Source organism: Blennius ocellaris (assembly GCF_963422515.1).
Source record: "Blennius ocellaris genome assembly, chromosome: 18".
Classification (NCBI taxonomy): Eukaryota; Metazoa; Chordata; class Actinopteri; order Blenniiformes; family Blenniidae; genus Blennius; species Blennius ocellaris.
The window spans coordinates 18,210,019-18,234,987 of NC_137667.1; the positions used below are offsets into that span (position 1 = coordinate 18,210,019).

Here is a 24,969-nt window from a genome sequence, read left to right on the forward strand (position 1 = left end):
TTTGAGGCTTAAAATGTTCCACATTGACACGGTAACGTGTGTAAAACTTTAAAAGTCGATCTAATGTTTTAGAACTCCTTTAAAAATCAGTTTTGAGAAGGTATCGGTGTGGAAATACTTGAATGAGGCGGAACTGGCAACCCGCGACGGGATTAACAGCAGTTCAGTGGAGGAGGAGGAGGAGGAGGAAGTCTCCGGACTTTTCAGACGGATTAAAACATGAAGAAACAACTATATTTCCGTATTAATAAAGCGGAGTAACTTCTGTGGCGGCGGGAAACAACAACCGCGGAACAAACGAGACGCGATAAGAGAGCGCAGGTAGTTTGTGGACGCTAGCTGTTAGCTTAGCATGAACTGAACCGAGCGAAGCGTCACTCCGGAGCCGCGAAAGAGGCTCCCGCAAGCCGGGGAGCGAGTGTGACAGCCGGCCGTTCATGTTCCAGGAGGCATGGCCGGGGTGCTGCGGGAGCTGAAGCGGGAGGTGAAGCGGGAGCTGGACGTCGTGTTGGAAGCGGGGCGACAGTACCCGCTGTCCTGCTGCCTGCTGCTGTCCATGATGTCCCTGACGGTGCTGCTCCACAGGTGAGAGGTCCGCAGAAACATCCAGAACAACGTCCAGCACTGTGGTCAGACTCCACGGCCACTCCCGAGAAACACATCCAGGACAGAAGTAGTCAGTCTGACACTACGTGATCTAAAGTTGGAGGAAGGAAAGTGATGAGGATGCTACAATACTCCAAATGAATTGATGTTGCACGGTGCATCAAAAAAAAAAAAAAGATGCTGCACGAAAAACACATTGATTTTGCTTGTAAAAAAACAAACTTGCTGGAGTGGGATGTACAAAAGCGATCGATATCAAAATAAACTTGATATTGCAGGTAAAAAAAACCAACAAAACTAAGTTTTTTTTTACTTTGCGGTAAAGAAACCTTGACTTTCGTGGCAACGACAGCTTAATTTTGAATACAAAAAAATAAAACAACTTGATTTTGCAGGAGAGAAACCTTGAACCCCCCCCCCCCCTCATTTTTTCATGCAGAAAAACCCTGATTCTTCCTGCTCCCCAAAATGTTTTGCAGGAAAGTAACCTTGATTTTGCATGATCAGAAAAAACAACCCCAAAAAAACCCTGCTTGATTTTGCTTGCAAAAAAAACGTGAACTTGTTGCCAAACAACTTCGACTTTGCTGTCAAAAAGTTGTCCTGACTCCAGTTCCTTGGAAATGTGTGGAAAAAGGAACTTTTTTGAAACACTCCCAGTTTATTCCCATGGAAATGTGGGAAAATTAAAATTTTCAAATTCGTCAAAGCAGATGGGATTTTAATGAAAAACCCAAAATGAAGGGGATAGTAGTCGACAGTCGCAGGCACACACACTAAATTCCATCTGAAATCTCCTCGGTTGCATATTAATGTCAAAACAATTATTTAAAGATGTAAAGTTGGGAAAAAAAATGTTTGATTATATAAGTAACTCCAAATGAAATTCCAAACTTTTGACCAGAAAGTGTTCGAGGGAGTTGTAATTGGGAGCTGTGGATTTTAGGTCGTTCCAGGATGTAAATACTCGCCTTGCTGCTCATCACGAGACTTTGCAGGTTTCCCTGAGATCACGAGCGTCACATTATCCCAGCATCATGTGACACAACAGCCCGACCGGTTTTTTCATCTTCAGTCACTTCGCAGGCCACATCGGATTCAAATGTTTTTTTTTTTTTTAAATATCTCCTCATTTTATCACGACTTCCAGTGCAATGCTACTGAGTTCACTGGATTTCTCTTACGTTCAGTTTTATACTGCAAAAAAATAATCTAATAATAATTCCTTGTCCATTCAGAGGTCTGTTTAATTATAATTAACTTATAAACAATGAACATCCACTGAAAGCACATCATCTACACTGATGTTTATTTCATCAACCTGAGCTTGTTACAACCAGTAACACAAGAAAACAGTAAAAAAAAAAAAAGCACTACAGTAATTTAGAGTTTTGCATATTTTGCATCCTTGATAAATGATTACGACAACTATCCATTCCACTATATATAGTTGTGATAAAATGTCACAAAACTTGCCTTATTTTACAATATATTCAGCCATATTTATGTGTTAATACTTTATTGGGTGTGGCTAGTGCATTTTCAAAGAATGTTTTAATGCCACTTCAATCGTGACAACTTATTAAATAGGTTATTACAGTAATGGATCAAACATCCTATGACACGATTGGGAAGTTATTAAAATGTTATTATTATTACTTTGAGTAAAAAAGGCCCAAATTATTATGTTATTACTGTATTGAATTATGTACTGTATTATTGAGTATGTCAAACCTAAAAAGCAACATTTTCCTAGATTTGAATGTAAAGAGATGTTTGATATTGAGTGAAGCTAAATCAATCTGCTCTGTATTTTATTGTATTATTTATTTAGTTATTTAATTTATTAACATTTATTTCAATGTAATTTTTTTCCTTCAATTGATTTCTTATGTAATTCATCCATCATCCATGTTTTAATTAAGCTTTTGTATTATTTTCCTGATTTAATTCAATTGATCTTATATTTACTAAGTTTTACTTTGATTTGTTATTATTATTATTATTATTATTATTATTATTAGTAGTAGTAGTAGTAGTTTTTTTTTTTTGTCTAAATCCATTTATTTATTTGGATTTTTTTAATATTAGATCCCCACTGAATTTTTCTTTTCTTTTTTTGTAATTTTACATTTACAAGATTTTGAATACACAAAACACAATGAACAGAAGGGAGTGATCCAACTACTGAAGCTCTCTAATGTTCGCCCACGTACAGAAGACACAGTGAAAAAGACAAGTGGAGTATAGTATTGTGAGGATGAAATGATCATGGACCAGTTTTTATAAATGTGTATTCAGTTGACTGCGAGTCTCAGTGTGGCGTGGTCGTCCCTGCAGGTTTACCCTCCTCCTGATGGGCTTCTGGTCGCTGCTGGCCGGCGCCGTCACCTCCCACTGCTTCCTCGGCCCCGAGTCGCTCCTGCCAAACATGCTTTTCACCGTCAAGCCTCGGAAGAGAGTGAGTCTCACAGGACAGCGTTTTGAATCACACGTGAAAAAAAGAGCGTAAAGCAGTCTCAAGCTGTGATGCTGTTGTGTGTCTGACAGCGGCAGGAACAGGAGCTGTTTCCTCTCGGCCACAGCTGCGCCGTGTGCGGGAAGGTCAAGTGCAAACGACACCGGTACGTTCAGAAGATCAGCGAGCAACAGAAATATTCCGTTAGGTGTACCGAGAGCCTCATTTTAAAGTACAACGGCCTCACGTGACTAATAAACCATGTTATCTGATGCAAATAACACATTTTATTATAGATATTACTTCTTTTTTTTTAATATTGCGGTCTTGACTCATGTCCATAATTGTTCATAAGTAATTGTCCAAATATTCATCTGGAAAAAAAGAGGGGGGGGGGAAATGTGTTTGCTTAATTCAGTAGTGTCGAACGTGAGCTTTGGCTCACAAGAGGATCCAATCAATCCAAACCACCAAGCAAATATTAAAAATTATAAAGAAAACATTGATTCTTTAACCGATTTTGTATAAGTAGTGGACACAACACAACACTGAGGCTCCATTTACACGACGACGTTTCATGTGAAAACACCTACTCAGTTAAAAAGTTAAAAAGCAGACACACTGACAGTGATGTAGTTAGTATGCCGGGCCATGGGAGGGCGCTGTTGTTTGTGTTTGTAATGAAACCACGCAGACGTGTGCGGAGAACAATACGCTACAAACGTGAACAAAATCAGGAGAACCCGACATTTTTATGGGCTGATGATGAATCGGACGCTATCGGGGTGAGTCTCGACTATTAAACCAACAATGTGGAGGAAAAAACTCGAATACGGACTTCGGGAGCCACCATGTTTTTTTTACTGGTGCATGAGCAGAAGGAAGTATTTACAATGGGAGGGAGGGGGGAGCGAAGTGTATGCGCAGTAACAACACTCTGTAGCTTCTCTCTGCACCTTGGATTTGCACACATGAAATAAAAGTTCTACCTTTGGAGCCGGTTTAAAAAAAAAGTCATGGACACTGGCGTCGTGTAAATGGACCCCCCCCACCCCCCACCCCCCCCAAAAGTGAATAGAGTTTTGTAGACACACTTGTCATGTAAACGGGGCCTGAGAGCCATGAAAGCTAGCAAACTAGCATTAGCCTCAAAGCCATGCTGTCGGGGTGAGTTTGTAAAAAACACCTTTAATGCAACAGATATAGGAGAAGTTCTTTTTTGGACATTTCACTGTATTTTGAATGGAATCCATCAAAATCCAGAAATCCTTTATGCTGTTTTTGGATCACTGGAGCTGATCGTGTATGAAAGCACTTTGCATCTCGGACAGATCATCAACCTTCAGTCTCCAGTTCACCCCAAGCATGTTTTTGAAGATCGTGCAAACTCCACAAAACGGTTTGAACCAGGGATTTCCTCACTGTGGGACAAGAGTGCTGACCACTCCACCTTACAGCCCCAGTTTGAGTCTAAACGTTCTTAGATATCGGCACACTCTTTCTTTCTTTCAGTACTGGTGTGAACCATTTGAATATTGTGGGTGTAATCTATACCGTGATTTCCCTCCAGAGGGCGCCACTTGCATTGTGAATGTGGGATTCACCGCCGTTTGTTCTCACTGCAGGCCGACGCTGCTGCTGGAGAACTACCAGCCGTGGCTGGACCTGAAGGTCCACTCCAAGGTGGACGCCTCCATAGCAGAGGTAGGCTCACCTTCACATCCTCCACCTTCAGGCTGCCCGCAGCTCTTCATCCTGCCTCTTTCCGCAGGTCTTCGAGTTGGTTCTGGAGAACTTTGTGTACCCCTGGTACAGGTGAGAAGAATCCCCCGGCAAGGGTTTTGTTGCTTGTTCGTAACAGACAGATTTCAAACTTCTTCCTCTGGCCGTAGGGACATCACGGAAGACGAGGCGTGCGTGGATGAAATGAGGATGACCTTTCGCTTCTTCGCCTCAGTGATTGTCCGCCGAGTTCAGAAGGTGACACTCCAAATCATAGAAGTGTCTCTTAACCCATACTCCTCTTCTCCCCCCCCCCCTTTACATAGAACACTTACAACGGAACTGTTTTCATTGGGTATCAACTTTTTTCTACATTTTCAAGTGAAATGTTTTCTTGCATTTTGGGCGTCGGAGGCACTGAAAACTCCACTTTTTGAAAACGCCTCTGAGCTGGAACTTTTTGAAAACGCACAGACTCAGTCTACGTGGAAACGGGGGGGAAAACGCACCTTTTTAAAAACAGTCGGCGTAAATATTTCAATGACTTCGTACACAAAACAGACATTGATGTTACACGAGCAGTGGCTGTATTTGATCAAACATTAACGGCCCGACGTTTTCCTCTGTTCTTCCTCGCCGTGCGGCAGGTGGACGTCCCCGGTGTGTTTGCAGACAAAGTGATGAAAGCTGCCATGAAGCACATTGAAATCATCGCGGAAGCTCGAGAAAAAGGTCCGAACGTTGACCAACTACGTCTGAAGCTGGTTCCACAGGAGAGGAGACTGATAATCACGAAGTTCCCAGAAAGAGAGTCGGTTGTCACAATGTATCGGCCGATCATTGCGTGTGTGCTGTTTGCAGTAAACGGCGTGGACGGTCTACAACAGGCCGCTCTGGAATTGTACGGCGCCGACCTTCACATTGCTCTGCAGAGCCGCAAACACGAGCTGCTCTACCTGAGGAAGCTGACGGAAATGCTGTTTCCTTTCGTCATGCCCCCCAAAGCCACCGACTGCAGGTGTGTGTGTGGGTGAGAAAGAAAACGTAGCGTCACAACGTAAACATGATATTGTTTTGTTTGTTCCTGCTTGCAGGTCTCTGGCCCTTCTGATGAGGGAGGTGATGGCTGGATCAGTTATCCTGCCGACTATGGACTTCATGGCCGACCCTGTGAGTGGATCAGCATCTCATATTTCTGCTCTGGGATGAATAAACCACGAGCATCTGTTAAGACCATGTTTACCTGTTCCAAGTGAAAACGTATAATTTTTTACGTTTCCGTTTGACAAAAGTTTTTCATTTACTCTGCAACTTTTTGAAAACAATACGTGGTACCCGATTAAAACGGATAAATAATTATCTTCTATTATGTTGGCCTTAGTTAGCTCGATTTAAACTGATTATTATCTGGACTTTAGTTGGTCTTTGCTATAGCCTGACTGAAATTGATAAACCGTTATCTTGTGTTATGTTGTCCTTTGCTAGAGCCCGATTTAGACCCTGTTTACAACGTGACAAAGAAAAAACAAACAAATAAAAAAAAACCAAAGAAACAAACAAAATACAGTTTTACATTTCCGTTTCAGAAAAGTTTTGCGTTTACACAGCAACGTTTTGAAAACAATGCCCTTTTACATGGAAACGGCAGGAATGCTGATAGTGTTTATGTTGGGCTACATGTGGGCGCTGTTGTTTTTCTAATGACGTGACCCACACATGCATGCAGAGAAGAATACGCTATAAACATGAAGAATGGCAAGCACACAAGACAATCAACTCTCAATTATAAAACTACATTGTTAGCAATATTGTTCTTATTGTCCATCTACTGAGCATGTGCAGAAGAAATATTTACTACGATTGTGTTGTGCGTGCATAATAAAAGTGTTTTAAAGAAGATTTGCACCCCCCACCCCCACCCACCCATTTCCACTGGGTCGGCCCGTTTTCAAAATCTTCCACTTTGGGTACCGTTTTTGAAAAAGTTCAGTTTTCAGTGGGTCCAAGCACCCCTGTCGTGTAAACAGACATCCAAAACATTTTCCAACAGATCTGACTTATAGTCCAGAGAATACGGTATTCCGATCACCTGATTGTTATGGTCGTGTAAAAGGACTCAATGATCTCATTCATAATTTTTGGGGGGAGTTTTTACAACTTTTTGTTCCAAATAAATCCAGACTTTCAGCTGAAGCCTCACTTCTTTTGCTCTTTCAGGATACTGTGAACCTCATGGTGCTCATCTTTGTTGACGACACGCCGGTGAGTTCAAATATCTGAATGCATATAGAATAAGAATCGAGTCTTTTTAAGAATGGAAACCCAAGTCTGATGCAGAACAACGTCAGATCTTTTCGAACCTTCCACATCTTAAGCTTCATTCACGGTACGGTTCAGGTACGGTTCAGGTACGGTTCAGGTACGGTGCGTCGCCACTGCAAGCGTTTTGGATGGGGCCGAAAGAACCGTACCAAAGTGTTACAATTATTCGTCCCCCTTCCGTTGGGGGTACCCAGCAGGACAGAACGGTTCTTATTTTGAAGAGCAAAATGCAGCCGTCTGCTGATTGGCCAGCGATTCACCTCACTCTGGACAAGGAGCGATGTTTAGATATCTCATCAGACGTTTAAACCCTCCCGTCGTTGTTTACATACACGCTGGATGTTTAGTTAACCGGATTTATTTTTCCACGTTGCACGGTCCGGGCTGCGTGATGCACCTGAGACTCGTCGTTCAGAGGCGTCGGCTCCTGCCGTCACTGGAACAGTTCAGTGAAATGTATTTCTGGGAACTTGTGAAGCGAGAAATACGCTGCAGTTGAAAGGTTAAAACACTGCTTGACAGATGTGTCTGAGGGGGCGTGGCCTGTGAGTCCCACAGCTTCTTCTCGTCTTGGGGTATGGACTCTCCCGCCGAACAAGAGTTTTTCTTGAGACGTGCAGTCAGCGGCTGGCTGACGTCACAGCCAAACTCTTCTTCTTATGGTTTGTTATGAGAGTGCAGGGACCTTCACTCAAGATGCCCGAGCTGCAGCACAACAGATGTTTTTGTTGTGGCTGGTCCTGAAATGTTTACTGTCGCGTAATGATGTGGCCGTTCTCAACCCCACCTCCATATTTAACGTACTCTCCGCAGTGGGACCGCCAAACGGAGTTGGGTCTGTGTTCTTTTACCGTACCGACACATTCCGTAGCAGTAGAAACGAAGATTTACTCCGATGTTTGAGGGAGACTGAAGTTTTGTTTTGTTTTCTTTCTGCAGCCTGAAGAAGCCGCCGAGCCTCCATCTGCCCCGGTTCCTTTTTTACAGAAGTACGCCGGCATCTGCAACAAGAAGCCCACTGTGAGTGCGTCGCAGACTGACACAGACCTCCGTCTGATCGGAGAGGTTTTGTTTTCTTGTAGAATGTCTGCTGCAAATCAAATTTTAATGATCGTTTCTGGTTGCAAAATGCAGTGAAATGTTCCAAAAACGTCTCCTGTAGCTGTTGAATTTCGGGTGTTTTTACAAACTCACCCTCATGGCATGGATTTTGACGCTAATTCAGTTTGTTAGCTGTCATGGCAGCATCGCCGATATCTTAGCTCAGGTCTCAATGTTGACTTTTGTCCACTACTCTGAAGAAAACTGCTACACACAAAAATGTATGTTTTCTTTGAAATGTTTAGTCAGTAACTCAAGTTTATTTATAAACCGCTTTTCACAGATAAAAATCACAAAGTGCTGTACATGGAATGAGAACAGAACAAACAAATTACATGAAATACTGTAAAAGTGAGACATATTTAGCTACAAGATGTCTTAAATAAAAACGTCTTTACCATTTGCTTGGTGGTTTGCCGGATTTGTCATCCTTTGCTGTTTGTTCTCTATCTATCTATCTATCTATCTATCTATCTATCTATCTATCTATCTATCTATCTATCTATCTATGTATCTATCTATCTATGTATCCATCCATCCATCTTCCTAATTTATATCATTTTTCTTTCTCCATTTGTTTTCCTTTATCAGTTTCTTACTATTTTTCATTAATTTTATAGTTTTCTTCATCTTTTTCTTCCTTTTTTATTTAATAAACTTAATTTTTCTTTCCTTCATCTTTGAACTTTTATCACCTTTTTTCTTTTATCTTTAATTCTTTTCACATTTTGTTTGATTTTGTGTTGTTTTCCCCCACATGATCGTGTCCTGTGATGTGCAGGTGCTGAAGTTGGAGCTGAAGGAGATCCGGGAGCAGCAGGACCTCCTCTTTCGCTTCATGAACTTCCTGAAGCAGGAAGGAGCCGTGCACGTGCTGCAGTTCTGCCTCGCCGCCGGTGAGCGAAGCGCCGCGTCGTCACCGTGTCATGAACCAGGATCCTTTCAACAACCCCGGGATCTGAAATGTTGCCGATTGGACACAGACGAATCGTTTAACGCTCTGCTGTTTTTCCCTCCAGAGGAGTTCAACGACAAGATCCTGCGTCCGGAGCTGAGCGACACGGAGCTGCAGCGTCTGCACGGCGAGGTGGTGCACATCTACGAGACCTACTGTCTGGACGAGAGCATCGACAAGATCAGCTTCGACCCGTCCATCGTGGAGGAGATCAGGAACAGTGAGGCTCGTCGAATCGAGACGATATTTGCATTAAATGTGCTGTTGAAGAATGCAACGTGCGTGTCTGAGATTCACAGACATTTTTCTTCCAACTGTAGAAAGCGGTCTTAATGTTAAAACATGATCAAATATATACAACTTTAAAAACTTTGTGATTAAATTGCAGACTTGTTGATGAAATCTTACAGATTTAGCCCAGAAAATGCAAAAATATCAGCAGGGATCATCATATAGTTCAAAGTGAATTTATTTTTCTTTATAGTCTCCCTTTACACGACAATGTGCAATAATTCACACATGCAATGCGTTTTCACTTGTGACCTGTAGATGGCGCCTAAATGGCACTTAGCTTTTTGTTTGTATGGTTCAGGTACTGTTGTTGTTGTTGTTGTTGTTGTTGTTGTTGTTGTAATAATTCACTGCACTAATTCCAAAAAGATTTGCACCACTTTGTACAGAAGAGCAAGATTAGTTCACTTGCAAATCTCATCTTCTTATTTATCCTAAAAGACAAACAATTCAGGAGACGTTTTAGGAAGAAGAAAAAAAGCTTTTGCTTTGAACAATAACAGGTGATACGAGTTGAAACATTAGAAAACCAGAGTTGATTTAACTTCTTTCAATGTTAAGATACTGATTAAAAAAAAACCTAGCAAACTGAAAAAGCCCGTGCAGCTTTTTTTCCTGTCGGTCCGTGTTGAGGAGGATGAAATCAGCTGCTGTCTTGTCGCCTCCCGTTCAGTTGCCGAAGCACCGTACGACGGCGTGGTGAAGCTGCAGACCATGACCTGCCTGTTCGAGGCGTACGAACACGTGCTGTCGCTGCTGGAGAAGGTCTTCACCCCCATGTTCTGCCACAGCGACGAGGTGACACTTCTAAACTACACACGTCTAAAACCTCGTTTGAAACCTCAAATGAAGCTTCTGGGAGTCGATGTAAAGTTGTTGTTTTTTTTTTATACATATACAAAGTGTGACGATTTCCAGAAAGTATTGAGGCACTAAAACAAGAGTAAATATTTGGAATTAGTTATTTTTGGGTTATTTTGCGATCGGTGACTGCTTGTGGCTATGAGTTTGACTACCAAATATTTTATGTAAGTCACGCTTATGTCAGTGACGCGTGGGCTTTTTTTTCTTTTCTTTTTTTTTCACCATTTTCTGCACTATGAAACTGAAAATAATCGAGAAATGCATCTGCACTGCCAAAACTACATCTAAAACTTCATGTCTGTCACACTAACTTTAATTATTTTAACTTATTTTTCAAGTTTTGCAACAAATCTGTGTTTATTTAGTTTTTTCTGTAGAATGTTCCTATTGGTATATTGATATATTAACGTTTCTCTTTTTTTTTTACCATGCAGATGCCAACTATATTCGAATTTTAGATCTTATGATGAGCTTAAGATGATATTCAGCTGTTCTTTTAAATAGTTTCTTGGTACAGTATATGTAAATCATTTATTGCTTTTGATTTGAACTTTTCGTTTCAGTACTTCAGACATCTGCTGAGAGGAGCCGAGTTCACAACAAGAAACTCCAGAATCAACAGGTTTGTCAACTTTATTGTTTTCTTGTGCAGGTTGGTCACTTCTGCTCATCGATTCGAATCAGATCACAATATAGTGAATCTCCTTTTATTCAAACCAGGTAAAGATCTCATTGTGATTCAGGCGTCTTTTAAATGAGTGACCTTATTTAGGTGACAGCATTTTTGCGTTTTCGTTTTCAGTTTTGTGTTTACGCGGCAACATTTAGAAAGCATTGTAGAAATGCTGAAAAACCTATCGCTATCGTGCACATGCACACCAGCAACGTTTCAGAATAGTTGTGTTTACCCCGTTTACACAGTTAGTGTTTTCAAAAAGTTCCACTTTGGAAGCCGTTCTCAAAAGTTGCATTTTCAGTGGTTTTGAGCAGCGTTGTGGTTTGAAATTGAAATGCGATAACAGTTGTCCAGTTTCTATTGGAAGCGATATCGTGTAGACGGGGCCTCAAACGGCAAACATCCAGTCAGTCACACTGCAGGAGAAGGAAAGGAAGATTAACAGGACACTTTCACATTATAATGATAATTATGATAATCATAATAATAATGAAACAACCAGTGAAAACTGAAATCCAAGAACATAATGTGTGTGGTTCATGTTCAAAATGGACTTAAAAAAAGACACATTCACTAAATCTCCTCAAAACAATACTTATTGTTGCAGGTCTGAACAGAAGAGTCCTGAGAGGCTATTCAAATTATATATAGGAAGTTTTGTTGTTTTTTTTTTCCTCCCTTCTTGCCACATTTTCCCATGAGTTACCTGAGTTGTGACTTATAGTCACGAGAATAAGGTCAATTTTGATGTAAACTCAACGACATGAAAAAACATAGATTTTTTTGTGCTTCGATTAAAAAAGAAAAAAAGCGCCGGACATTTCTGTCCTTTTCCTCTCGATAATAAAATCCATATCTCATTTTCTGCCGCCTTCCTTAATAGACAGACTATATTCCCTCTTTTAACGGTGGGATTTCATGTCGCTGTATTAAAGACAAAATGGCCCGCCACCTGCTAAAAACCACCAGTCGAGAATGGCATTATCAGAATAATGCTGACTCAGCGCAAGAAACTAAAAGTGTGTCTTATTTCAGAAATAGCTTCAGTTTGGAGGAGAACAGGTGAGTACGTCCTCGGCATGTTTGCAGACAGTCTGCAGAGTGCATGTACGTACAGAGCGTCTCTCTGCACGGTGGACCAGGACAACATGGTTTTATTTACTTCATCCTAACACCGCGAGCTGCTGCCGCACTCTCCTCTCTCCTAATGTTTGAAGCGCACAGCCACTTTCTCTGAATGGTAGAAGCACCTGGTTGAGTTTGAGAAAATACACCGCTGGTCAGAGGTTTTTTTTTTTTCAAAATCTCTTCCTGTAGAAAATCTCTTCCGAGGCCATTTTAGATGCAGGTGTCTTTGACTTTTGACCAGCGGTGTGTCGCTTCCGCCGTTTGGAAGAAGGCATGTCTGCACGTCTGCTGCACGAGTCACACCTTCATGCCTTCACAGAGACGGCTGTGTGTGAACGTTTAAAAAAAAAAAGAAGAAGAAAAATCAGTCTGATCAAGTGAGATTTTTCCTGCTCGCACCAGAAACTTTTCCAAACGTGGGGAGTCGTTCGGCATCAGCAGGATCGGCAGCAAAATCAAAGGCGTTTTCAAGAGCACGACCATGGAGGGCGCCCTGCTGCCGCCCAGCGCCATGGGCGACGTGGACGACGACACGGTGAGCACCACCTGCCTTCAGCTATGAGAAGGAGGTGTAGGAGTCCCATCCATTTACTCACTTTGTTCATTCATCAGCTAATTAATGTTTCTCCGCGTAACCGCCAGGTGGAGGAGGCCACCGTCGTGATGGAAGATGACTCCGCCCCCTGCGCCTCGGAGCTGGCCAGCGTGCCGGGCAGCCAGAGGAACCTGTTGGCGTGGAGCATCACCATCCCCTACATCGACCTGTACGACGACGACGTGAAGAAGGAGAAGGTCCCCGTCTTCTGCATCGACGTGGTGCGAAACGACCGGAAGGAAGGTGAGCGGAGAACGAGCACGATCGCTGTGCGATCGCCGACTCCCGCAACCCTTATGACCAAGAGAGACACTTCTGTGATTTTACAGCAATCCACATTTTACCGGAGCCAAAAATCAGGTTTAACCTTTAAAATGAGGACGGACACGGCTCGTGGTTTAGTTTGGAAACAAAAAACGGTATCTTATCTTGCATTTATGAAGTTTCAGTAACACTTTCGGATGTTTTCACTGGTTTTCGTACCTGATTTTATAAGTTTCATCCTTCTTTTCCTGCATTTTTCAGACGATTTTGACATTTTAGGATACAAAAATACTTAATTATTATCTCCCGGAGGAGAATAGGCCTCGCTCCACACAGACTTAAGTAGAAAGAAAGTTGAATACCACATAAGACAGGATCAATATTGAATTAATAATTGTGAATATGAATACATAGAAGACTTAACATAGGAAGGGTGAAATTAACCAAAATACAACAAACAATATCTACAGAGAGAAGTTATAGAGTTTTATGGCCACAGGAAGGACATTTTAACCATTTTATCTCCTTCCTAAACAGTTTTGCTATTTTTATTTTAACCCCTTTTAGTAATTCCAGTATTTCTTATCAGATAACAATATGATGCATATATGGCAAGTATAAGCATCTACAAGATGCACACACACACACACACACACACACACACACACACACACACACACACACACACACACACACACACACACACACACACACACACACACACACACACACACACATATGAGTTTGAGTCCTCCTCACATCGTCTCTTCCCTCTGTCTTCCAGCGGTGGGTCATGAAACTGAGAAGTGGTCGGTCTTCAGAAGATATCTGGAGTTCTACGTCCTGGAGTCCAAACTTACCGAATTTCACGGTATCGTTGAGTTTTCACCTCACGTGAAATAAATGTCCCCTATTTGGATTTTTATGTCTTTTTGTTTTCAACCTTATTTTCTTTCTCTCTTTCTTCTTAGGCACCTTTGCAGACGCACAGCTACCATCCAAAAGAATTATTGGACCAAAGAATGTCGATTTCCTCTGCTCCAAAAGAGAAGAATTTGAGGAATATTTACAAGTAAGTCACTCATTTTATATGTTGAAAACCTTAAAAAAAAAAAAAAAAAAAGGGATTCTCAGACTGATGATGGAATTAGTCTCTACAACTAAAATCCATTGAAAAAATCCTATAGAAATACATTTTTTGCACCATTATTACACATTGTTCATCAATGTTTCCAGCTCAACATTAGTTATTGCTAAGTAATTGATTATGAATAAAATACAACATAGCTGCCGGTGTAACTTTAAACCAGAAGAGATTCACGTGTTTTCATGTGAAAAGAAAAAAAAAAAAGTTTTCGTTACTGGTATAATTTACCTCCTTGTTTCTCACTTCCAATATTTCCAGCACACATTAATTAGACAGTTTCAGTAATACAAGAGAAAGTTTTTGTCTGAGCCGTGATGTTGGTTTCATTTTCAGTGATGCGTTCAGGTGCGTCACGACAGTCCAGCCTCCGACGTGTTAACGAGCTGCGGGGCTCGTACAGTAGCAAGGTTACGAGCAAAACATGATGAGAATATGACTATTAGTCACTGGTGAACTGGAACATGCATGCGCAGAACACGGCAGTGGCGAAGAACCATATTTCTTCAGCCAGAAGGAGCTGGACGAAGAAAATGACGCCATTTTGTCCGGCAGGACCCCAGAGTGCCAAACTTTCTTCTTGTTTCGAACCTTCGGCCTTAATCTTACATAGTTATCTCTCAGAATTCTTTTGATTTTGTACTGGGATGGAGCCAGCTTTTTTTTTAAACTGTGTCAGCTCAACTGAAGTCTGGTCTACGCCTCATTTTCCTTAATCTGGGTTGTTCACAGAAATGTAAATCAGTTTTGTCCTGTGAGCCATATGTTTGACACCCTGCAGTGGACACCGCCGGTGATTTGTTGTGTTCGCATGTGTGTGTTTGTGTGTGTGTGTGTGTGTGTGTGGATGCAGAGACTCCTGCAGCATCCGGAGCTCAGTAACAGTCAGCTGCTGGCAGACTTCCTGTCTCCTCACAGCATGGAGTCCCAGTTCCTGGAGCGGATGCTGCCTGATGTCAACCTGGGTATGTCACACATCAGTCGCCTCGTCCAGCGCCGGTTTTCCATCTAAAACAACCTCATGGTACAAATCTCTCGCTGGACGGTGCCCTCTGGCCAGGCACGTCCGTCAGCATTACTTTTAATTACAGCTTATGGCCTGTGATAAATGCGTGCATACAAAACAAGCAGAGGAGATATTCAACAATTACTGCAGTGTAACAAGCAAGAAAGTTTGAATGTTTAAAGTTTACATTCTACTTTTCTCTGCATCCGTGGGTGTATTGTACAAAAAAGTGGCCTGACGGGAAAACGACTTTGTTTTTAGTGTTTCTGGCGATTCCGTGTGCTCGGTGATCGTTTTCAAGACTTTGCTGTGTAAATATAACACTTTTCTGAAGTGCAAACACAATTTGCAATGCAATTTCAGTCTATTTCAGTGTGACCGAGGCCAGGGCCTCCTCAGTTGCCAGAGATTTTTTATTTAAGCTCACCGATGGGTTGTCAACTGGAGACGGAGCGCAGCAGGAACTCAGTGCCTCGTCCAGCCGGGAATCTTTTAATGATGAATCTGTCGTTGATTAATTCACCTGCTTTGGTGATTGCTTGTGAGTAAAACATGTGTTTTTCACTTTGCAGGCAAGATTTTCAAGTCGGTTCCAGGAAAGCTGATCAAAGAGGTGAGTTCTCCCCTGAGCTGCTGCAAAAATGATGAACTGTGAACCTTATAGGCTGCTGTTTCATTCCTGACTTTAAATGCTTGAAGTATGACTTTTTTTCAAAAACCCAATCCAAACCAACGAAACAAAAGGAGTCATGTTTTCTTGAGCAGGGTGGAGGACAGCGGCTTCCTTCCAGATGTGTCATAGCAACACTTGTCGATTCACCTTCTGCTCCTCGTTCTGTGTTTTCGCCTCAATCAGTGAGCGCTGCTGTGATTTCAGTCCAACATCACTGGAAAAGAATTGAAGGATATCCTGTGATTGGAAAGTGATTGCTATCAGGAAGTGTATGCATGTACTGTTTAATCCTCAGCTAGCTGTGTGTGTGTGTGTGTGTGTGTGTGTGTGTGTGTGTGTGTGTGTGTGTGTGTGTGTGTGTGTGTGTGTGTGTGTGTGTGTGTGTGTGTGTGTGTGTGTGTGTGTGTGTGTGTGTGTGTGTGTGTGTGTGTACAGTTAAAAAGAAAATGCAAAATGAGGTTTAGAAATGGAAACAAAGCTTTTGATATTGATAACATAAATTAAAACAACAAAAACATTAAGCTACATGAATATATTGAAATAATCTAATAATGAACAAAATGTAATTAAAAGAAATATTGAAATGTATAATCTTGAAACAAGACAGTTCAAAATATATTACAATAATGATTAATGAATTATTTAAGTGAATAAAGTTAAGTAAGAACAAAGAATTTATTCTTATTTAATTTAATTTACATTTTGATTAAAGTTTATACAAAATGGAAATACAAGGTAAATGGTTTTATGAGAAGAAATCTTGACAATAATGTTTTTATTCAACACAAAATAAGTGTAAGCTGACAACATTTTTAATATAAATACAAGGCTGCGAATAAAGTTTCATAAAACATTAAGTATTATTAAATAGGCAAATGAACGTTTTAAAATACCACATTTGCAATGTTTACACTGCATTTTAAAACAAGAATATAAAGTATTAAAACATAACATTTTAAATGCTTACCGAATAATACTGAATACAATGTTTAAACTTTCAGTTCAAGAGGACAGAGTTGAAATGCCAAGCTAAATCCAAAAGCAGAATATATAGTTCAAATTAAGGATGACAACAAAACCTTGAGCTCAAAGTGGGGAAACAGTGTGTGGTCTTATATTTTCTGAGAGTTCTCAGTTTAACAGAATATTGCGTGCAGATTTATTGTGAGTATTGTCTTGGTGTGTTTCCACAGAAAGGTCAGAATCTGGACCAGTTCATTCAGTCCTTCTTCAACTCGTGCGAGTCGCCCAAACCCAAACCCAGCCGGCCCGAGCTGATCGTCCTCAGCCCCACGGCCGAGAACAACAAGAAGGTACCGCCGCTCCCTCGCCACCGCAGCGCAACCTTTCACACACACGCACCGGCTCAAAACAACCCACTTCCTCTCAGATGTAGAATAAAAAAAGGTCAAGGAGGGAGGAGATGATGTTCTTCATGCAGTTCAAGGTGAAGTGATAAATAATATGTCTCGGAGAGAGAAGAACATTCTTCACACCAGAGGTCATGAAGTCAAACTCTCTGAATCAAGTGATTGTTTAAGAAGTGTAATTCCTATATTTCCTTGATAATATTTCAAATGTACACATAAACCTGAAAAAGAAAACCAAACATTATTCAAAAGAAGTATCACTAAATCCTGTTATTAACTGCTGCTTCATGGATATAAAAAAAAAAAAGGACGGTTCTTCTCATTACAACTGATTTTCCAAGCAGAAGTGACGATTTGCTGTTGAAGCGACAAACTCACTCAATAATCTCACCTCACTCCCATTCAATATTCTATATTTATTTGTAGTCTTTTTGGCCCCAGGGTGGTTTTATTGTTTTCATAACATGTTGCCGCTTCTTTGATTGCATTTTGTATCTGAGCCTTCAACCTCTGGGAGGCGCTACAACGCCACTGTGGCAGCTGAAAATAGATCCCAAAAATGATACAAGGCACTTCTTCCTGCCGTAACTTTTCTGACACCTGCTTTAAACCCAAAACGTCAGAAGGACGGCGAGGCCTCGCTTCCACGGTATATCTACTCCGCTTTAGCTATTTGAATCATTTTCGGCCCCGTTGACGCTTTCAAGTGGGAAGGAACAATTTCCATTCATGAGTATCTGTTTGCATAACTGATTGGAAATTCTCCAACTCCGCCTCTGTGAACACGGGAGGGAAACACAACTTTTTCTGAAAGGCTTTTACTGTGCTTGCGCATCACGGCTGTGGTGAATAGTTTCTCCTGCACGTGTTATCATGAATGAATGATTAGATAGTGAGAACCATGTTTCCTCCAGAGTGTCGTGACTCCCAGTCCACATTCTCCTGGACTTGGTAGTTTTACAGTTGACGCTCACCATAATAACTATCCAACTTGGATTAATGTTTAGACCGTAATGTTCTCTGCTGCAGCTACAGTGGAGGAAATATTGATTTGATCCCTCGCTGATTTTCTAAGTTTGCCCGCTGACAAAGAAAACAACAGTTTAACATTTTAATGATTGGTTTATTCACATAGTGAGAGATAGAATATCAAAAAGAAAATCCAGGAAATTATTTTAAATAAGAGACATAAGCAGACTTGTATTTTATCAAGTGAAAAAAGTATTTGATCCCCTGGCTAAACATGGCTGAGTACTTGGTGGCCAAACCCTTGTTGGCAAGCCCAGACGTTTCTTGTAGTTGATTACCAGGTTGTTTTGCACACATCAAGAGGAATCTCGGTCCACTCCTCTCTGCAAATCATCTCCAAACCCTTAAGCTTTCATGGCTGTCGCTTTGCAACGCGAAGCTTCAGCTCCCTCCACAGATTGTCGATGGGATTAGGGTCCGGAGTCCGGCTCGGCCACTCCATCACCTCAATATGCTTCGTTTTGAGCCACTCCTTGGTTGTCGTGTGTTTTGAGTCATCGTCGTGCTGGAAGCACCATCCACGACCCATTTTCAGTCCCCCGTCCATCTTTCCATCAGTGTGGTGAAGTCATCCTGTCCCCTTAGCGGAGAAACAGCCCCAAAGCATGACGTTTCCACCTCCATGCTTGACGGTGGTCTTGGGTTCATAGTCAGTATTTTTCTTCCTCCAAAACACGGCGAGTCCAGTTGTTGCCAAAGACCTTGATTTTTGGTTTCATCGGACCACAGCTCTTTCTCCCAAGACTTCTCTGAATCATCCAGGTGATCGCTGGCAAACTTCAGACATGAGCAGGGAGACCTTTCGGGCAGGTAGCAAGTTTTTTTTCTGTGTGTTTAAGGAGTAGGAGCCAGAAGTGTTCATGGTTGGCAGGGGATCAAATACTTATTTCACTTAATAATATGCAAATCAACTGATATCTTTTATATAATGTGGTTTCTTAAATTTCTTTGTGATATTCTGTCTCTCGTTGTTAAAAAGAACCTACCTTTAAAATTATAGACTGTTCACTTCTATGTCAGTGAGCAAACTAAGAAAATTAGTGAGGGCTCAAATATGTATTTCCTCCACTCCGCTGTACATATGGTTTCATTACAAAAACAAACAACAGCACCCACTAGTGGCCCAACATGGAAACTGCACAGATTTCAATATAGGTTTAATATGGCTTTAACTGAGTTTGTTTGCGTGATGCAAAGCTCGTGTGCGTGTTTAAAGCTACTAAAATATGCACAGAGTTGGAAAATAAACTTTTAATAACTTTCCTTTGTCCTCGTTTCCCCTGCAGCTCTTCAGCAACCTCTTCAGGAACAACGCCGGCGTGTCCGAGCGTTCAGACAAGAAACACAACCACAGCGACTTACTGGAGGTGGACGGCATGTACGACTACATGATGTATGTGGGTAAGTGAACACAAGGCCGGCACTCTGCGTCACAGCGCCTCTTCTCCGCGGCTCTGGCTGGAATTCACTTGGAAGTGATCGTAGCTCCTGCCTCCCCGTCACGCACCGGAACAGAAGAGATTTTTCTGGCTCACTCACTGATTACATGCCGCCGATGTTTTAGTGTGGCAAAATCTCTGTTAATGTCAGTGTCTCGGTGACCTTGAGAGCCGAGTCCAGCTCCACAGCGACGTGTCTCCCGCCGTTCACTAGAGGACTCTGCTGCCTTTCAGGCCATGTGGTCTTCCACATATCGGACTGGCTGCACCACATGCTGGTCGCCGGGCGGATCCTGTTCAAGAGCACGTTTGAAGCCTACATGGACCAGTACATGCAGTCCAAGCTGGAGCAGATCCTCCAGGAGCACCGCATGGTTTCCCTCATCACCCAGCTCAGAGGTGCGCCTCGCTTTTTTCTTTAAATAAGCTGTAACTCATGAAAGCTGATCTCACCTTCATCCTCTCGCCTTGCAGACGCCATTTTCTGTGAGACCAGCGAGGAGAGAACAGCAGAGGATAAACAGATCAGAGCCAAGCAGACGTTTGAGGAGATGATGAAATATCTGCCAGGTGGGTGGGTCAGTTGGCCCCGCGACAATCCTCACAGCTTCATGGTCTTAAGGCTCCACACACAGTGAGATTCCCGGTCGCCTGAGACTAAAGATTTTACCGTGGGAGAATCGTTCATAAAATCAACGACCCGTGTCAATATTCTCCTCCCTCTCCTTTGTCAGGGTTTCTTTCCAAACACATAAATACCACAACGCTGAGGCTTGACTCATGGGGATGTTTACATGAATGTGGCGATTGCGCAAGACCCGTGTGTGTGTGTGTGTGTGTGTGTGTGTGTGTGTGTGTGTGTGTGTGTGTGTGTGTGTGTGTGTGTGTGTGTGTGTGTGTGTGTGTGTGTGTGTGTGTGTGTGTGTGTGTGTGTGTGTGTGTGTGTGTGTGCGCGCGCGCTTGTATAGTCTGCAGACATGATTATTTAAATCCTTATCGAGCAGTGTGACAGGCTGTGACGGCTAAAGATGGTTAAAATCTCACCGTGTGGGGGGGCCTTTATATATTTTATTGGTTTGTACTGGAGATGCATTCATACCATTTTTTTTTTTTTGAAGGACGAGTACGAACCTGTAGCTACTTGCCGATACCAAGTACCAATACGAGTAGTAATTAAAAGCCATGAAGCCTAATTCATGCTCCCAATGCATGGACAGAAGTCTCCCTGGATACCATCTGTTTGGCCCCCCGACCATCAGGGAAGCAGTTCTACAAAATAAAATCTCGTGCAAACAGCCCAAGGAACAGCTTTTTCCCTACAGCTGTTGGCCTCCACCCCCCCTTCCCTGCCTCCGCTCTACTAACCCCCACCCACCACCATAAACTCCAGGCTGTGCCCAAATACTGCTGCGCCTTTCAGCCAGGGACAGTGCAGTTGTTTTATGTATCTATTCTTATTGATCTAAGATTGGCTTTGATACTATTTTTATATCGTTTTATCTTTTTATCTGCTGCTCCAAGACGTCTGATTGCTACCGGCAAAGTTTTGTTGGTTTATGGAAGTGACAATAACATTTGCTCCTCCGTGTAAACGGGGCCTGAATGTTGCGTTTGTTTCGAAACCTGCTGCATGTACGACTGATCGTGGCCATGAAATTTTAATTATTGTCACATTTCTCAGTCAGAAAGTTTCCCTTTTAAGATGGCAATGTTTCAAAAGGAATCGCAAACAGCACTGACTAAGCATCTTGACTTTTGTTGGCCTTTGTTCTTGCGTTTCGCGCTTACGTTTTAAAAAAAGATCTATTTTTGATGGTGGTTAAACGTTTTAAGAACTTTGTTTTTTCGATTCCAGACTTTGTGGGCAAATGTATCGGCGAAGACGCAAAGTTGGAAGGAATCCAGCTTCTGTTTGAGGCTTTACAGCAGCCGCTCCTCAACAAACAGGTAAAGAGGAGATTGTATTCGGACTTTGACTGTCGATTTTAATGTTCCCTGGTGTTAAAATCAGTGTCACTTCAACAGAAGTCGTTTTTCTATAAACAATGTGTGAGTTGTAGCAACAGAAAAACAATCCCACACATACAATAATTAGAAAAGAGAGAAAAACACTTTAGTAACAGCAGAAATAACGATAACACACTTTATTTATAGCGCACCTTTGGTTACAGTTGAGAGGTATACAAGAATTACATAACTGATATAAGAAGTTGCTCATGAGTTGAACTGTTTCTCTCAACATTTCTGTGGTTGCCTCATTATCAGTGTGCAGTCTGAAGACTCTCCTCTCGTCTTCCCTCAGATGACGTACGTCCTCCTGGACATCGCCGTGCTGGAGCTCTTCCCTGAACTCAGCTAGGTAAACAACCGACAGCGGGAATGTAAGAGGATACAGGAGGAGGTTTATGTTTGGAAAAAGAGTCCCAACGGGTCTGAAGCGGCGAGGGGGGTGAAAGACGCTTCGCCTCATCTCGCCTCGACTCTGTTTATGGTCTCTGAGAAGGTTTTAACCTCAACTAAACATTTATAACATGAGTTATAGTTCCTGAAGCTCAGGAATAAAGTGGCATTTGGTTTATTGTTCTGAAAACGGCAACTGAAACCAAATATACAGAATTTAGGATGAACTCAACCAGACGTGGAACAAGAAGAAGTGATGATTCGATTCAAAGTTTCTGCAGAATAATGTTACATATTTAGCTTCAGGGCAGCTGGTGTGCTGTTTCTTATTAAGCCTGCAGAGATTCGGTGTCGTCCCATGATGCACCTGCAGCACAGATGTATTCAATGGATTCATCAAAGTGGAAGTTGTTTTCGCTTTACAGTCCAAATATTTGCTTAAAGCGATAAACACATTTACATGCCTTTTGGACACAAAAGTAAAAAAAAAATAAAAAATAAAACATAAAAGTTCAAGACTAAACAGCTACAGTTGTTCAGTTTGATTGTTGATTGAAAATAAATGGATTAAAAATTCCCTAATACCTTCCAGATATCTCAGATTTAAAGCTTTGATGCTGCACTGAACACATTTACTTTATTGAAGTACTTTCAAAAGCTTGAATCAACTCAAATGAAGTCATGAAAATGAAAAAAAAAAACCAACAACAAAGATTTTAATAGTAGAAATAAAATGTGAAGGCTGTAGTAGTAAATTTGAAGTGTGTTCAGAGATGAGCAGTGGCAGGACCAGCAGTTGCTCTGGGGGGCCTCGTTTTATCAACAAAAGCCCCACGAATGTCCGCTGTTACAAAGTGTCCTGCACTTCAGGAGACCTTTGGATCCTGGCCAGACGGGCTTCTTTTCCTTTTGCTCGCAGCCTCCATTTATTTCAGGACGTCCTGCAACAACATACTGTCATAACACATCTGTCTTCACTTCTCACGAATGAAGAAACACAAATTCACAAAGCTTAAATGGCTTATGTCCACGTTCAGTCGATGAAACTCCTCACACATCCCAACAAATCACTTTGACTTTAATTCTTTAGTTTTTTTTTTTTTTCCTCACAGATCTTCAATTCAATAACACAAGAAATGACTATTTAGGAAGAAAACTAGGTAAAGATGACAAACTTTAAACAAGAAAGCAGAAGTAAAAGCAGAAATGGAAAATAAAACCCAACATATATCCCAATATAAACTCCATTAAAACATGCTTCGAGCTTCGTTTTTAACCCCCAAAAAAAACCTCATAAGGTATCAAAGATTTGCAAAATTACAAATTTCCGAGAGCTGGAAGAAGTTCTGAGAAAAGCAGCCATAGAGGTGAGAAAAACAGCTACTAAGATGCAAAAACTATTTCATAGACACAAAATAAAATACAATGCAAAAGAATATACTTGTGAAAACGGCTTCAAAGATAAAAAAAAAAAAAAAAACTACAGAGAAGACATTTCTGCAGACACAAAAACTGGCTTCATAGAAACAATATGGCAAGATTGGAAAACGTCCACAAAAAACTGTTTCTTTAAGATTAAAAAAACTGCAAGAAAGAAACAGAATTAAAGACAAAAAGCCTGCAAGCAAAGATGTAAAAGCACAGAAATAAAATCAAAGATACAAAATGTAAAACTACAGATGAAAACAACAGATATAAACTCTACTTGATAAATAGCATTAAAGATACAAAACTACACAGAAAAATGCCTACAGACACACTATACTACAGAAAAACAGCTACAAAGATACTAAACTACAGAAAATTGCTTTATTCAAAGAACGGCTCCAAAGATGTTTAATGAAATCAACTTTGAAGAGGAAAAACGTGTCAGAATCCTCAACAAGACGAAGCAAAAACGGAAGAAGACTCAAAACAGGTACGAGGAAACGGAACACAGCTGCAAAGATTGAAGTGGAGCTCTAAATACAAAGAAGGAAACAAACAAGCAAAACTACAACTCTCCACCTCAAAGCGTCAAAATACAACGACAAGCAAGCAAATACAACAAAGACATGATTACCAGCTACAAATAAATCGGTCAATAAGAGTTGAAGGAGAATGGGAATGATACAAAGAATAAGTACAAGTGCAAAGAATTTCCAGAGAAAAAAAGAACAAAATTCAAAACGTCTCCAGTTGGACAATAAAAGAGCAAGATAAGAAGACAAAAAGCCACAAACCAGTAGAAAGGAAACACAGAGATTCAAGGACACAAAGAACAGCTACAAAGATACAAAAAGATGAATCAATACATTCAATTAATACAAAATACAGAAAGACCAGAAAGAGACAAAGTTTCAGTTCTAGCAATCCAACAGCTTTCACTTGGGATCCGAGGTTTCTACACTTATTTAAAAAAAAAAAAAAAGAAGAGTTGTTTGTCAGCGTAAATGCAATGCTGTGAGAACAGACCCTCTGTTGATGTGGACGGGTTCCCTCCGCTCTTGGCCCTGAATCAAAAATGCATCTCTCGGATTATAAATGTCAGAAGATCCCGGTTCGAGTCCTGCCGCTCACAGACTTTCTACTTGTGTCCGTCTGTAGCAGGGACGCAGCTGCTCTGCACTTTTTACGAGCGACTCATTCCACACTGTACGGCGTACCGACTCGTGCTTTTGTTTCCTCCTCAGCAGGAGGCGAGGAGGCGCTGATCCTGTCGACCAAGTGCAATACTCTAACGCGTTTCCAAAGCTGTGGGACAACCATTCCTCTCTACACTAAAGCACTAATAAAGACATTTATTTATTCAAACCACTCTGGTCTGTTTGTTTTACACTTCAACTTTTCACTGATTTCGGTTTCGTTGCTGTGACATGAAGGAGCTTCAGATCCGCTTCCGCAGCCGAACCAAAATACATGAAAAGAAATGGGAAAAGTCGGTAAA

At 41.4% G+C, this 24,969-nt stretch overlaps 1 protein-coding gene across 4 annotated transcripts; it reads left to right on the plus strand.

Annotated features, from left to right (window-relative positions):
* The first annotated feature begins 177 nt into the window (after positions 1 to 177).
* On the plus strand, positions 178 to 24,836 carry LOC308143415 (sorting nexin-14-like). 4 transcript variants are annotated; one of them, XM_080514205.1, is made up of 29 exons: positions 178 to 585; positions 2,947 to 3,067; positions 3,157 to 3,230; positions 4,690 to 4,768; positions 4,836 to 4,879; positions 4,957 to 5,044; positions 5,434 to 5,518; positions 5,648 to 5,804; positions 5,881 to 5,956; positions 7,004 to 7,048; positions 8,048 to 8,128; positions 8,991 to 9,105; positions 9,229 to 9,384; positions 10,129 to 10,253; positions 10,883 to 10,941; positions 12,031 to 12,057; positions 12,526 to 12,658; positions 12,766 to 12,961; positions 13,767 to 13,853; positions 13,954 to 14,054; positions 14,980 to 15,091; positions 15,705 to 15,745; positions 16,999 to 17,118; positions 19,491 to 19,605; positions 19,878 to 20,042; positions 20,118 to 20,213; positions 21,499 to 21,590; positions 21,946 to 22,002; positions 24,716 to 24,836. In XM_080514205.1, the coding sequence occupies exons 1-28, from the start codon at positions 452 to 454 to the stop codon at positions 22,000 to 22,002; spliced, it is 2,781 nt and encodes a 926-aa protein (XP_080370331.1). In that variant the 5' UTR covers positions 178 to 451; the 3' UTR covers positions 24,716 to 24,836. The 4 variants fall into 4 exon arrangements, with proteins under 4 accessions (XP_080370331.1, XP_080370332.1, XP_080370333.1 ...); XM_080514206.1 differs by having other exon boundaries at positions 24,719 to 24,821; XM_080514208.1 differs by having other exon boundaries at positions 466 to 592.
* Positions 24,837 to 24,969: the final 133 nt, after the last annotated feature.